Below are 16,026 nucleotides of genomic sequence, written 5' to 3' on the forward strand. Positions count from 1 at the left end.
GCCAGATGGTGTGGTTTGAGTACCTCAGAAATGCTGATCTCCTGGATTTTCATGAACAACAGTCTCTAGAGCTTACAGAGAAAGCTGTGAAAAACAAAAGCATCCAGTGAACAGCAGCTGTGGTGGCAAAAATGCCTTGTTAATAGGAGAGGTCAGAAGCGAATGGCCAGACTCGTTCAAGCTGACAGGAAGATTCAAATAACCACGTGTTGCAAAAGTGGTTTGCAGAAGAGCATCTCTGAACGCACAACACTTCAGATTGACAAAAGAAGACCACAAATGTACACTCCATGACCACTTTATTGGGTACAGGGGGTACTTAATAAAATGGACCCTCAGTGTATATCAGCATGAAGATTCCAGCTATATACAGGTAGCCCCCATGCTACTTTAGTATTCTGTTACGGAGAACTGTTCACAAGTTGGAAATTAACAACACCAATGTTTGGGAAGGATCACAGAAGCAGCAGTAATGGGGGAGCAAGCAAGCATGGGAAGAGCATCTGCCGGCTGGCCTTGTTGACTTAGTGTGTGAGTGAGGGAGTCCACTCAGCTCTTAGGTCGGTTCAGCCTAGGTCCCACCTGTTGTAACTCGGGAAGGGTGGAGAAGGGGTAAGGCGGCATGCAGAAGTACTCTGTTTCCACCTGGCAAAGGATGCCTGCAGCCCAGCAACAGCCAAAAAAATCTATTACCATCCACCGCACCAATCTTCCAAACAATTGGTCAGATGTACAGGATGACCTGAAGTCATCAGTGTATAAGCTATCATCCTGGCACTGAAATGAACAAAGGCTGGGTTTGATCAGGTTCCCATAAAGATAAAGGCAATTTACATGCAGTACCACTTCATTAGGTACACTTGTACACCTTCTTGTTAATGCCAATATCTAATTAGCCAATCATGTGACAGCAACTCAATGCATAAAAACATGTGTATATGACAAGAGGGTCGGTTATTGCTCAGACCACTTCAGAATGGGGAAGAACTGTGACCTAAGTGACTTTGACTGTGAAATGATTATTGTTACAGATGGGATGATTTGAGTACTTCAGGAACTGCTGATCACATGGGATTTTCAGACACAGCAGTCCCTAGAGTTTACAGAGAACTGTGCAAAAAAAAAAGCAAAATTGCCTTTTTAATGGGAGAGGTCAGAGGAGAATGGCCAGACTAGTTCAAGCTGACAGGAAGGCAACAGTAACTCAAGTAACCATGTACTACAATAGTCAAGTGCAGAAGACCATCTTTCAACATACAACACATTGAGTGGACTATAGCAGAAGACCACGAACATACGCTCAGTGGGCACTTTATTAGGTACAGGGGGTACCTAATAAAGTGGCCACCGAGTGCATACCCAAATTGGTGTACTCCAATCTTTGCCCAATGCCAACAGACTCAATGGATCAATGTCATTTTTTATACTGTGTTTGCGCAGTTGTTTGCATTTTGCGCATGGGAGATGCGTTGATATTCTTGTTGCCGTTTGCACAATTTGTACTTTTTTTGCATAGGGGAGGTTCATGTTTTTCTTTGAACGAATTCCATAGTTTCATGGCTGTCTGTGAAGAAGACGAATATCAGGGTTGTATACTTCATACATACTTTGATAATAAATGTACTTAGAATACATAAATATTGTGAGCAGTAGCGAAAACCGATGAAAATGTAACAAGTCTTTTTTTAAAAAACACAAAACAGCAGACAGTAGAACAACAGAAAATACTGCCCATGATATCTTACAAGCTTTGGTAAAAGGAGTTCTAAATTAGCAGAGCATGATATGGGACTAGCTCATATTCCATACTATCCAATATTATTCCGTTAATGCTACAAAGTATATAGAATTCACTTTTTAAAAATATGTTTCAGACTAACATTTCAGTGATCCCAGTTAATTTTTAAGGGTGTGGCTGACAGTATCAGGTGCATTTAAAGCTAATATGGTAACCAGGGCCCAGTGAGTTGGTAGGAAACATGAAAATCAGGTGTGGGGAGTGAGCAGGACGTGCAGCAGCCAGGAAATTCTGATCAGGCCCTTAGTGATTGGATAATAAAGCATAGCAAATATTATCCTGTGAGCCAGATACGGAAACATTCAGATTTCTGAATGGTTAATGAGTGGTTAGATGATGGATTATTGCATTAGTCATAAAATCATACAACATTAAACAGGCCAGCCAGCCCACCATGTCCATGCAGACCAGTGGGCATCCATCTGTATTAATTCCACCTCCCAGCACTTTCCTCATAACCTGCAGTATTTAATAATGTGAAGTCTTTGTAATTTTTTTCTTATTGATAAATTATCGCGAGTTCTCAAAGACACATAATCAAGACAAATGAGATGAAAGTATCAACCACCACCTCACACCAATCTATATTTAGTTTCAAATTAAGATAAATGAAAATATTAATAAAAAACAATATAACAATGAATGGTAGAAGCATAAAATAGACAGGGCATATCTCCTCTTCCGGAATGGAATAACCACCAAGAGAAGCATTTAGAATATTTTGAAATAACTATTGAAATCATAGTTCCATAAATTATTTTGTGGATGCAATTCAAACTGTATTTCTGTTCTTTATTAGAATTCGATTATCATTTTATTTCAATGAAACCTAACTGATAAAATATGCTGTAGTGCAAACATACCCTAATATAAATCAAACTAAATCAAAACAACTAGTATTTCCATAGTTATTCCACCAACAGACAGTGAAAGAAGAAGAATGGTTACCAAGCCATAAGTGGCTTTGTTGGTTAAAAAGTTGAGTCTTGAGAAAGGGTAGTGAGAAGTGGTAGCTTTGGTTGTGTGAGGGAAAGCAGGCTCAATGGCAAAAGGTAGCGGACAGTAATGTTAAAGCAGCTGAAGGCTCAGTCAGAAGTGACGAGGAATGGAAATGCAAGAAGTATTATTACCTGGTACAAATGTTGCAAGCAAATTCTTTGCTTACTTTCTTCTGCTGGATTCGAGACTCTTTTTCTTTGTGTCTTCTACTCAATAAACTATTTTCATTCACTCTCCTTTTTTCCTGAGTCTTCCGATGGACTTGTCTATAGTGTTTATTCTTCTGTCGCCCGCATTTGAATGTCTGTCCGCAAAGCTGGCAGAGGAATAACCTTGTCTCCTTGTGCTTTGCCACGTGCTCATTCAGATCATCTCTGACAAAAAGCAGAAAATAGCTCTGTCTAATACACCAAACAGTAGTTCACCTATCCTTTATGAATATTAAACAACTTCAATGAAAGAAAACCCCAATCCTGCCTCATCCCTTCGCACTGGCCATATCCCCTTCACACTCTCAGTCCTGAAGCAGAGTCTTGATCCAGATTGTCAACCATACCTTTACCTCCACAGGTGCTGGCTGACTTGCTGAGTTCCTCTATCAGAACTTTTTTTTATTCAGTTCCCAGCATTTACAGCGTCCAAAAACCCAATGTTTTGTTAAACTGGATTTTAAAAAATTGTATTTTCCCTTTATTTTTCATCATTGGTGTGACTTCTTAGTGACAAACTTCCCATCTTAATACTTGAGCCCATTGTTTATGGGGGCTGACTTTGAAATTCATAGTCCAGTAGATACTAAGTAAGCAAGCAGTTCAAATCTCTCTGAGAACAGACCCACCAACACACCACCTGCAGTTCATATAACCCTTCTACGATCAAAAAGTTACTGAATATAAATTAATAACATCCTTCTTTCAACAGGAAGATTCCACTATGATGCCCTCAGAACTCAGCTGCAATTTTAACTGTGGGTCTGAGCAGAGAAGCTATTGGAGAATCAGTAGCCAGAAATGAAAAATTTCTAATCAAAAGAGCTCTTTCTTCACATTGCTGGTGAAGTGAGCAAGATTATACTTGTAAAACAGAATTGAATAACTGGGACAGAATTTGGGGATATTTTAAAGCCTGCATGAACAGGGCATTTCCACAACTTAGGGTCATAACTGAGGTCTCAGGGGTCAGTTTTGAGGGTGTTCTAAGATCAATAAAAGATATATTTCAGAGCAAACTCTGGCTTGTCTTGGGGCTAGTAATGGTTGTTTCAGAGTTAGCATTGGGAGAGTCTTACCATCAGAGGTGGGGATGTTTCAACGTGATTCAGTACTGGGATGCTTTTGGATTAACAGTGGAAGTTGTTTTAGTGTCTGTAATTGTAATTGCTTAGTATTGCTAGCATTGTAGTATCAGTATTGGGAATGTTTTGTAAAAAATGTTGCCTCTTTTGATGTGCAGTAATGACTTAAAGGCAGCTAAGTTACTTTGTGTCCATCCAACAATAAAACTGCAGTGTGGTGGGAGTGACTTTACTTGTTGTGCCCAGTAAATAAATCTGATATTTTATATTGCAAATTGGCGGTACGTGTTTTTCATGAATAAGAATCCTGGAAGGCAATAATAGGAAACAGAAAATCGCAAATGATGACTTGCAAACTTAATTTGGTTCAAGCAGGTAAATACATATAACCATGCATCATTAACACTCGACGAGACGAGCAGCATCTGTGGAGAAAGCATAGTTCAAGTTAATAAACTTCATCTGATGAAGCTCATCAATCTAAGTCATTATATCTATTCCTCTCTTCAAAGAGGAGGCATTTGTTTTTGTAGGAACCACATCAGTTTTTTATCACAAACTTTCTTGGAGAATGCACAATGATTAGGAAAATGGGAAGTCCTAGCTAATATTTTATTAAATGGGTATACTAATTTCAAATTTTGTTCTTCTGCGATTATGGAAAACAAATAAAGCTGCAAATGCTGGAAACAGATTTGCCAAAAGAACTCAGTCTGCGAAAAGAGAAACTCGTTTATCCTTCCACAGATGCTGTTCGACAGGCTGAATTCCTCCAGCATTTCTGTTTTTGTTTTCTTCCAGTCTGTGGCCAGTAGTCCTGACACAGGAGTGTAATCCCTAGAATAAGCACTATCCCATGATCATCATACAACAGGCACGCCACAGGATACTGTAAGATACTTACATTCTGAGGAAGCTTAGATCACACTCCAGGCACTTGTGTGTTTTTACACTGCTCTCATGGTTGCAGAGATGTTTATAAACCTCGCTCCAGGCTTCATCTGATGAAAAGATAACATTTCAATGCAATACAGTGCTTGAAAAGTTGATCAAAATATTGAAGAAGACAGCACAATGTTATGATGTTACGAGTATTCCAGTCAAAAGGGGAAATCTATATCCAATGCTTCTGTTTTGATCACAAAGTAGCCTTCTCCTATGAATTTTGATTAGACCAGACCACCAACCAACCCCTGACCATTGGTCATGGGGGGGAGGGGGGACGTTGAGGGGATGAATGCCCGACACAGGCCTCTCATTGGTCATAAATGAGTTGGAAAAAGTCAGAAACACAGTGACCAAAGCAATGTAGCTTTGAAAAAGCTTCCTGCACAATAACAATTGATGAATGGATATGATTACTAATGTGATATTTTTTAAAAATCGAGCAGAGGTTTCATTGCCATTCGTGTTGTCACCAATTCATTAACGGCAAAGGTGACATATTCTGAAGAAGCACTATAAACTACATGGGGTGTTAGCCAATCTGGATTTTCCTTCCACAGGGTGTTGTATCTTGGTGAGTTAAACCAAGGGAGGACTTACACAATAAGTGGTAGGGTCCTGGAGAATAGAGAACAAGGGTACAGGTACACAGTCCTTGAAAGTGGCAATATAATTAGGGACGGTGGTGAGGAAGGTGTTCGGCATACTTACCTTCATTGGCAGTGAGTGTAGAAATTGGGATGTCATGTTGCAACTGTACAAGTTGCTTATGAGACCACAGTTGGAGTACAGTGTGCAGTTCTGATCTCACAGCTATAGGAAGGATATTATTGAACTATTGTATAAAGGAACACTTAGGAAACAGTGATTATAATATTATAAAATTCACACTGCAGATTGAGAGGGAGATGATAAAGTCAGATGTATCAGTATTACAGTCGAGTAAACGGAATTACGGAGGCATGAGAGAGAAGGCAAAGTTGATTGGAAGGGGACACTAGCTGGGATGACGGCAAAATAGCAATGGCTGGATTTTCTGGGGACAATTCAGAAGGCGCAGGACAGATACAAACAATGGAGGATGACAAAACCGTGGCTGACAAAGGAGGTCAAAGGCAACATAAAAGTAAAAGAGAGGGCGAATAATACAACAAAAATTAGTGGAAAGGTAAAGGATTAGGAAGATTTTAAAAACCAACAAAAGCCATAAGGAGATAAAAAATGAAATATAAAGGTAAACTAGCCAATATAAAAGAGGATATAAAAGTTTTTTCAGATACAGGTGTCCCCCGCTTTTCAAACGTTCACTTTACGAAACCTCGCTGTTACGAAAGACCTACATTAGTTCCCTGTTTTCGCTAACAGAAGGTGTTTTCACTGTTACGAAAAAAGGTAGTGTGTGAAAAAAGCAGCGCGCGATAAAAGGCAGCGTGCGCCCCAAGCAGCCAAGCTCCTCCCCCGGAACTGCATTCTAACCGGCATTGTTTAAACACGTGCCTGTGAGCATCCGTTAGCAAGATGAGTTCTACGGTATCCGAGAGGCCTAAAAAGCTCGTAAGGGTGTTACACTTAGCATAAGACTAGACATAATTAAGCATTTCGATCGTGGTGAACGAAGTAAGGACCAAGTGAATTTGGGTTGTGGAAGTTGACAAAGATGATGTTGAAGAGGTTTTGGCATCCCATGACCAAGAACTGATAAGATAAAGAGCTGATGCAATTGGAAGAGGAAAGGATAACAATCGAAACCAAATGCAGTAGCAAATGGACCGAAAGTGAAGTCGTCCAGGAACTGAACGTGAAGAAGATGACCTGCCTGCCCTGATGGAAACAGACAATGATGAGATGACACCCCTGTGTCCCACCACCCCAACCCCCGGGCTGCGGACCAATACATTGCCGCGGAGAATGCAACGGTAGCCAGGACGCACCCAGCACATCTTTAAGAAAAAAGCCGAAAAAAACAAGCTAATTAATTAGGTGCCGCCCGGCACGTAAATGTCGGCCCAGATCAGAGGTAGTGAGGCAAAGGAAACAAAATTATAGGCCAGTTAGCCTGACTTCAGTGATTGGGAAGACATTGAAGTCCATTATTAAGGATGAAGTTTCTCGGTGCTTGGAAGCACATGATAAAATAGGCCATGGTTTTCTTAAGGGGAAATCTTGCCTGACAAATCTGTTGGAATTCTTAGAAGGATTTTTAGAAGGTCTTTAACAAGATGCCACAAATGAGGCTGCTTAACAAGAGAGGAGCCTATGGTACTACAGGAAAGATGTTAGCATCGATGGAAGATTGGCTGACTTGCAGAAGGCAAAAATTGGGACTAAAGGTAGCCTTTTCTGGTTGGCCTGCCAATAAATAGTGGTATTCAACAGGCCTCAGTTTTGAAAGCGCTTCTTTTCACATTATATGTTAATAATTTGGATGACAGAATTAATGGCTTTGTGGGCAAGTTTGCAGATGATATAAAGAAAGGTGGAGGGGCAGGTAGTGTTGATGAAGCAGGGAGTCTGCAGAAGGGCTTAGACAGATTGGGAGAATGGGTATTAAGGTGGCAGATGGAATATAGTGTAGGGAAGTGTATGGTCATGCACTTCAGTAGAAAAAAATAATTCAAAAATCAGAGGAGCAAAGGAACTTGGGAGTCCTTGCGCAGGATTCCCTTAATGTTAACATGCAGATTGCGTCAGTGAAAATAAAGCAAATACAATGTTAGCATTTATTTAGAGAGGACTAGAATACAAGAGCAACACACACAAATGCTGGAGGTCAGGCAACATCTATGGGAATGAATAAACAGTCAATAATTCAGTCTGAGACCCTTCATCAGGGGGAAAATGTCTGAATAACAGGTGGGAGGAAGGGAAGGAGCACAAGCTATGAGGTGATAGGTGAAGCCAGGTAGGTGGGGAGAGGTGATGAAGAAAGAGGCTAGGAGGAGATAGGAGGAAAAGGCAAAGGGCTGGAGAAGAGGGAATCTGATAGGAGAGGAGTGTAGACTATGGGAGAAAGGGAAGGAGGAGATATACCGGGGGGAGGCAATAGGCAGGTGAGGAGAAAAGGTGAGAGGCTGGAGTGGAGAATAGAAGAGGGAAGGGGGACGTACAGTCAAGATAGCCATGGGAATTGGTCGGTTTATAAAACATACTCTTAGACAGCTTCTCTCCAGAGATGGAGGCAGAGAGATCAAGAAAGAGGGAGGAAGTGTCAGACAACACACATCAAAGTTGCTGGTGAACGCAGCAGGCCAGGCAACATCTCTAGGAAGAGGTACAGTTGACGTTTCAGGCCGAGACCCTTCCTCAGGACTAACTGAAGGAAGAGTTAGTAAGAGATTTGAAAGTGGGAGGGGGAGGGGGAGATCCAAAATGATAGGAGAAGACAGGAGGGGGAGGGATAGAGCCAAGAGCTGGACAGGTGATTGGCAAAGGGGATATGAGAGGATCATGGGACAGGAGGTCCGGGGAGAAAGACAGGGGGGGGATCCCAGAGGATGGGCAAGGGGTATAGTCAGAGGGATAGAGGGAGAAAAAGGAGAGTGAGAGAAAGAATGTGTGTATAAAAATAAATAACGGATGGGGTACGAGGGGGAGGTGGGGCATTAGCGGAAGTTAGAGAAGTCACTGTTCATGCCATCAGGTTGGAGGCTACCCAGACGGAATATAAGATGCTGTTCCTCCAACCTGAGTATGGCTTCATCTTTACAGTAGAGGAGGCCGTGGATAGACATGCCAGAATGGGAATGGGATGTGGAATTAAAATGTGTGGCCACTGGGAGATCCTGCTTTCCCTGGCGAACAGAGCGTAGGTGTTCAGCAAAGCGGTCTCCCAGTCTGCGTCAGGTCTCGCTAACATATAGAAGGCCACATCGGGAGCACCGGACGCAGTATATCACCCCAGCCGACTCACAGGTGAAGTGTCGCCTCACCTGGAAGGACTGTCTGGGGCCCTGTAAGGGAGGAAGTTTAAGGGCATGTGTAGCACTTGTTCCACTTACAAGGATAAGTGCCGGGAGGGAGATCGGTAGGGAGGGATGGGGGGTGGTAGGTGAGGACCAGGGGAACCCTATTCCTAGTGGGGTGGCGGGAGGATGGAGTGAGAGCAGATGTACGTGAAATGGGGGAGATGCATTTGAGAGCAGAGTTGATAGTGGAGGAAGGGAAGCCCCTTTCTTTAAAAAAGGAGGACATCTCCCTCGTCCTGGAATGAAAAGCCTCATCCTGAGAGCAGATGCGGCAGAGACGGAGGAATTGCGAGAAGGGGATGGCATTTTTGCAAGAGACAGGGTGAGAAGAGGAATAGTCCAGATAGTTGTGAGAGTCAGTAGGCTTATAGTAGACATCAGTGGATAAGCTGTCTCCAGAGATAGAGGCAGAAAGATCTAGAAAGGGGAGGGAGGTGTCGGAAATGGACCAGGTAAACTTGAGGGCAGGGTGAAGGTTGGAGGCAAAGTTAATAAAGTCAACGAGCTCAGCATGCGTGCAGGAAGCAGCGCCAATGCAGTCGTCGATGTAGCAAAGGAAAAGTAGGGGACAGATACCAGAATAGGCACGGAACATAGTTGTTTCACAAAGCCAACAGAAAGGCAGGCATAGCTAGGACCCATATGGGTGCCCATAGCTACACCTTTAGTTTGGAGGAAGTGGGAGGAGCCAAAGGAGAAATTATTAAGAGTAAGGACTAATTCCGCTAGACGGAGCAGAGTGGTGGGAGAGGGGAACTGATTAGGTCTGGAATCCAAAAAGAAGCGGAGAGCTTTGAGACCTTCCTGATGGGGGAGTCCTGTCCTGGCAGACCTATTGTCTCAGCTTGCTCCTGCCCCACCGAACTCGTTTCTGCATACCTGGACACGATTTTATCCCCCCTTGTTAAATCCCTTCCTACCTATGTTCGTGACACTTCTCACGCTCTTAAACTTTTCGATGATTTTAAGTTCCCTGGCCTCCACCACTTTATTTTCACCATGGATGTCCAGTCCCTATATACTTCCATCCCCCATCAGGATGCTCTCACTCCATCCTCCCGCCACCCCACTAGGAATAGGGTTCCCCTGGTCCTCACCTACCACCCCACCAGCCTCTGGGTCCAACATATTATTCTCCGTAACTTCTGCCACCTCCAACGGGATCCCACCACTATGCACATCTTTCCCTCCCCCCCCGCTTTCCGCAGGGATCGCTCCCTACGCGACTCCCTTGTCCATTCGTCCCCCCTATCCCTCCCTACCGATCTCCCTCCCGGCACTTATCCTTGTAAGCGGAACAAATGCTACACATGCCCTTACACTTCCTCCCTTACCACCATTCAGGGCCCCAGACAGTCCTTCCAGCTGAGGCGACACTTCACCTGTGAGTCGGCTGGGGTGATATACTGCGTCCGGTGCTCCCGATGTGGCCTTCTATATATTGGCGAGACCTGACGCAGACTGGGAGATCGCTTTGCTGAACACCTACGCTCTGTCCGCCAGAGAAAGCAGGATCTCCCAGTGGCCACACATTTTAATTCCACATCCCATTCCCATTCTGACATGTCTATCCACGGCCTCCTCTACTGTAAAGATGAAGCCACACTCAGGTTGGAGGAACAACACCTTATATTCCGTCTGGGTAGCCTCCAACCTGATGGCATGAACAGTGACTTCTCTAACTTCCGCTAATGCCCCACCTCCCCCTCGTACCCCATCCATTATTTATTTTTATACACACATTCTTTCTCTCATTCTCCTTTTTCTCCCTCTGTCCCTCTGACTATACCCCTTGCCCATCCTCTGGGTTCCCCCCCTCCCCCCCCCGGTCTTTCTCCCCGGACCTCCTGTCCCATGATCCTCTCATATCCCCTTTGCCAATCACCTGTCCAGCTCTTGGCTCCATCCCTCCCCCTCCTGTCTTCTTCTTATCATTTTGGATCTCCCCCTCCCCCTCCCACTTTCAAATCTCTTACTAACTCTTTCTTCAGTTAGTCCTGACGAAGGGTCTCGGCCTGAAACGTCGACTGTACCTCTTCCTAGAGATGCTGCCTGGCCTGCTGCGTTCACCAGCAACTTTGAAATGTGTTGCTTGAATTTCCAGCATCTGCAGAATTCCTGTTGTTTAGGAAGTGTCAGAAATGGACCAAGTGCATTGAGGGTGGAAGTTGTAGACAAAGTTGATGAAATTGACAAGCTCAGCACGGGTGCATGCAATGCACAAATATGTTCCTCATGTGTTATCCCTTTCATTCCCAGGATCATTCTCATGAACCTTCTCTGGACCCTCTCCGATGCCAGTACATCCTGTCTTACTAAGGGGCCTAAAATTGCTCATAGTACCCCAAGTGCAATCTGACCGATGTCTTATAAAGCCTCAGCATCACATCATTGCTTGTATATTCTAGTCCTCTCAAAATGAATGCATTTGCCTTCCTTACTATTGGAATGCTGTTTCATTTGATTGTATTCATGGGCATTCAAGTATGGTTGAATGACAAGCAAACTTGAACATGACTCAACCTGCAAATTAACCCTTAGGGAATACTGCACTAGGGCCCCCAAGCCCTTTGCACCTCGGATTTCTGAATTTGCTCCTCATTTAGAATTAGTCTACACCTTTCTTCCTTCTATCGAAGTGCATGACCAAACACTTCTCAACACGATATTCCACCTGCCACTTCTTGGCCCATTCTCCTAATTTGTTTGAGTCCTTCTTCAGACTGCTTACTTCCTCAGCACTACCTGGCCCTCTACCTAACTTCGTATCAACTGCAAACCTGGCCACAAAGCCATCAAATCCATCATTGACATATAACGTGAAAAGAACTGGTCCTAACACCTATCCATGGGTAACTCCACTAGCCACTGGCAGCCAAACAGAAAAGGCTCTCTTTATTCCCAATATTTGCCTCCTGCCATTCAGCCTGAGAACACTTGCAAGTTCAAGCCACGTCTGTGGAAATGGAATAGCTATTTGGCTTAGGTGAATGAGCATTCAACATAAATTTTAAATGAAGTATAATTCGTATTGATTCTTCAGCAGAGAGAAAGCACTGAATGACCTACCAGTAAAATCACACTGTGTGCACTTAAAAGCTCCCTTGATGTGGCAGGCAGAATGCAAATCTCTCATGATCTCTGAGGTATAGAAAGATGGACATTTGGAGCAGTAGAAAAGGCAAGGTTGCTGCTTGTGTCTGACTTCATGCAATTTCCACGATTTTTGCCTAGTGAATACTTTGCTGCAAAATGAGCAACGGTATTTCCTCCTTTCAGCACTGTGACTCTTGAGGTGTTTCTGCATCATTTTCCACTCTGTTGTGCAGGAACAGCAGTGGATGCATTTAAAGGATGTGACTCCATCATGACAGGTCATGTGAAGGTTATAAATGTCTTTTGATTTCAAGTCTAACTTGCACAATCTGCAAGAATAATGTTCAATTCTCAGCTTGGCTTGAGAGCTTCCAGCATCACTAAAGGGTCTGATTTCACTCCGCTTCTTCTTCCTGAGCTTCTTACGAATCACGCGATCACTGTCAACATTTTGGTGATGGCTTCCTGAATTAACAGTGTGAACTTTGTTGCTGTTGGAAATCCGACAGAGACCCAATGACATAAGATGCTCTGACTGAGCTTCATCATCATCTTCACGTATGCTGGGCACACCAGGAGATGACCGTCCCTCTGATGCAACAGAATGGGCTCCATCTAACTGGAAAGATGCAGACTCCCCTTCAAATAACGTGCTGACCTCACATGTATCAGGAGCATGCAGGTGGTCACTACGGCCCCCTAGTCCCATATCACAGGACACAGGGCTAATATTGTGAAGCATCCTATACATAGGAAGAAGAAAAGACATCCTGTCTAAGTTGTCCACAATAATGTCCTCACCCGCTTTAGTTTCAGAATCCATGTCTAGCTCAGCATTATATGAGGTGTCATCTTCAGTGTGACATGCATCAGTCATCATCTTAGAAACCTGATGATTCACCTTGGGTTTGTGACGGCTTTCCATGTGAGAGTTCATTTTGATTTTTAGGCTGCTGGTGAATGCACAAATCTTACACCTGTAAACCTTGACGAGGAATACTTCCACAAAGCTTTTAAACTCAGTCTCAATTCCTTCCATATTGCTTGTGCATAAGCTTGTTGTGGTGGTCTCTTCTGACAAATGTAATGGCACTGGATGAATGTTGTGAAAGGCAAATCCTGCTTCAGTCATCTTCTTTAAAATAATCATACCTGCAAGAAATTTGAAATGGAAAATGGTCAGACACATTACCCATCCAAATGTGTAGCATTTCTCACTGATATAGCAAAAAGCAGCAGAATTTACCTCTCAAACACCAATTCAAAAGAGTACAAACTACTTCTGAGGAAAGGCTTACTGAGGAGTAATTAACTCTGCATTTTCAATTTGCAAAATTGATCACTGGATAAGGGTGGAGCCCATAACACAACTACAAGGAAACTGAGGACTGAAATTCATACCATTAATAACTTTGTGAAGAAACAAGGCACCCAAGAACAGAATAGTTAGAAGCAAGATTATGACTGAGCCAATTCCACCATTGAATAGAATCATATACAGATGCTCTCATATAGGTTCCACCATATTGCCAAATCATCTTTACTGCTAATTTCCACTTCTTCAAAAGGCAGTGCCTCAGGAAGGCAGCATCCATCATCCAGGACATGTCTTCCCCTGACTACTACCATTGAGGAGGACGTATAGGAGCTTGAGGACCCACACATTCAGCATCTTCGGAACTGCTTCTTCCTTTCTGCCATCTGAACAGTCCATGAACACCACTTCACTATTCCTCTTTTGCACTATTTACTGTAGTTTTTATGCATTGCATTGTACAGCTGCCACAAAACAATAAATGTCATGATGGATGATGATGATAATAAACCTGATTCTGATTCACTCTGCCCTCACTTTCACCCAATCCATTTCTATTTCTTGCTGTCCTTGATTTAGCTTATTTCCATAATGGAGGATAAGCTAGTCACCAATTTCCACTGGAAGCACCACAGCTACATTGACTATACTTCCTTCAACCTGGAGGAACTCAGCATCCATGGAAACGGACAGTTAACATTTCGGGCCGAGACCCTTCGTCAGGACTCCCCTCCCCTACCCCTTTGTCTTTCCCCTTACTGGTTTTTCACCTGGCAACTACCAGCCTTCTCCTTCCCACCCTCCCCCCACCTTCTTTATAGGGCCCCTGCCCCCTCCCTCTACAGTCCTGACGAAGGGTCTCGGTCCGAAACGTTGACCGTTTGTTTCCACGCATGCTGCCGACCTGCTGAGATCCTCCAGCATGTTGTGCGTGTTGCTTTGACCCCAGCATCTGCAGAGTATTTTGTGTTTACTTCTTTCAACCTGTTTTCTTGTCAGCACCCATTCCATTTTCTGAGTTTTTTTCCATTTGTACTAATATCACTTTCTATGCCAAGGTTTCCCAATGTTTTCCTCAATCATAGATTTCCCGGTGCCATAGTCAAAAAGAACTTGATCATACCTATTCCATTTCCCTGCTTCACATTCTTCTCTCTGATGAAAACTTGTCCTTACTTTGTCTTTGTCCTTACCTTCAACTTCATCACCCTCCATATTCAATAGCCAACACAATTTCCAACACTGCCAATCCTCCCAAACACGATTCCCCCATAAATATAATTAGATATTCATGACTGCCACCCCTACCATCTCTGCCACCCTCCCCTATCAAAAAGCAGATCATTCAACTGCTCTGCAGATAATTTTAACCTGCGTATACACTATTTTGGGATTAATTTCTTACAAACGCATGTTCTGGAGCTAACCAAACAGCTGGCTATACTGGATCAGATACAGTGATTTACGATTAGTTAATCATCACATTGAAAAGGTGCCTCCGGGAAGCTGCAGTCATAAACTAATTAAATTTTACATTCAGTTTCAGCAAAACGCCAATGGGTCTGAAACTAGTATTTTAAATTTAAATATAATTAATGATCTGGGGAGTAAAGCGTAGTAAACTTGTAAATTAAGTTAAGAGATAATTCAACATTGCGTCAGATGCTTAAAGGGATTTTTCGGATAAACAGAATGGACATATTCCATGGAGAAGTAAAAACTTCAAGGGGATACACAGAACGCATGTTAACTAAAAAAGTTCATCAATGTATCAAAAGTAAAAACACATAAATTGTAGAAAGGTAGGCGGCAGAGCCAGCATTAACAAGGAAAAACAATAATGGCAAATTTTGCCTCAAGTATTTTATATAAGTTTTCATTATTGAGGACACAAGTAATCTCCAGAAGTTACTGTAAATCAGGGTTTGGAAAGGAGGAAAGGACTCTGGAAAATTAGTCACCAGGTAAGTGGCACTGAGCAAATTATTGAAGCTACAAGCTGACAGGTCGCCAACCCTGGTGGACTTCATCCTAGGGACTCTAAAGAAATAGTTAATAGGATAGTTGATGCACTGGTTCAAAGAAGATTTCATTAGATTGAAATGTAATTCCAAAGTTCAAGAAAGGAGAGAAATGAAGCAGGAAACCACTAGCCACGTAGTTTAATATTTGTTAAAGGAAAATAAAATAAGTTATATCAAACACCTTGACAAACTCAAGATATCAGGTAAAGTAAACAAAGTTTTGTGAAGGGGAAATCACATTTGATCAATGTATTGTTTTTATATGAAGACATAGCATATGCTGTGGATAAAAGGGAAGTGGTAAAAGTACTAATAGATTTCCAGAAGACATTTGATAAGGTGCATCAGATGTTATTGCAGAAAATAAGAACAAGTTGGGTGGGTGGTAACATATTGCGCTGGAGAGAGGGTTGACTAGCTAACAAGAAACGAGGAGAAGCATAAGAGCATAAGACAGACAAAGGAGCAGAAGTTGGCCATGCGGCCCATCGAGTCTGCTCCGCCATTTTATCATAAACTGATCCAATCTCTCATTTAGTCCCACTCCCCCGCCTTCTCACCATAACCTTTGATGCCCTGGCTACTCAGAT

General features: G+C 42.9%; 1 protein-coding gene across 1 annotated transcript in view; it reads right to left on the minus strand.

The window, feature by feature from the left end:
- Positions 1-16,026, minus strand: part of si:dkey-154p10.3 (zinc finger protein 816) — a 47,815-nt gene that overhangs the window by 24,009 nt on the left and 7,780 nt on the right. Inside the window, exons 3-5 of the mRNA XM_063069282.1 lie at positions 12,071-13,249; positions 4,996-5,092; positions 2,929-3,171 (exon numbers count right to left, since the gene is read on the minus strand). Of these exons, the coding sequence (XP_062925352.1) occupies positions 2,929-3,171; positions 4,996-5,092; positions 12,071-13,249 (1,519 nt within the window). The remainder of the gene's footprint in view (positions 1-2,928; positions 3,172-4,995; positions 5,093-12,070; positions 13,250-16,026) is intronic.

The sequence above is a fragment of the Mobula hypostoma genome, chromosome 17 (assembly GCF_963921235.1).
Source record: "Mobula hypostoma chromosome 17, sMobHyp1.1, whole genome shotgun sequence".
Lineage (NCBI taxonomy): Eukaryota > Metazoa > Chordata > Chondrichthyes > Myliobatiformes > Myliobatidae > Mobula > Mobula hypostoma.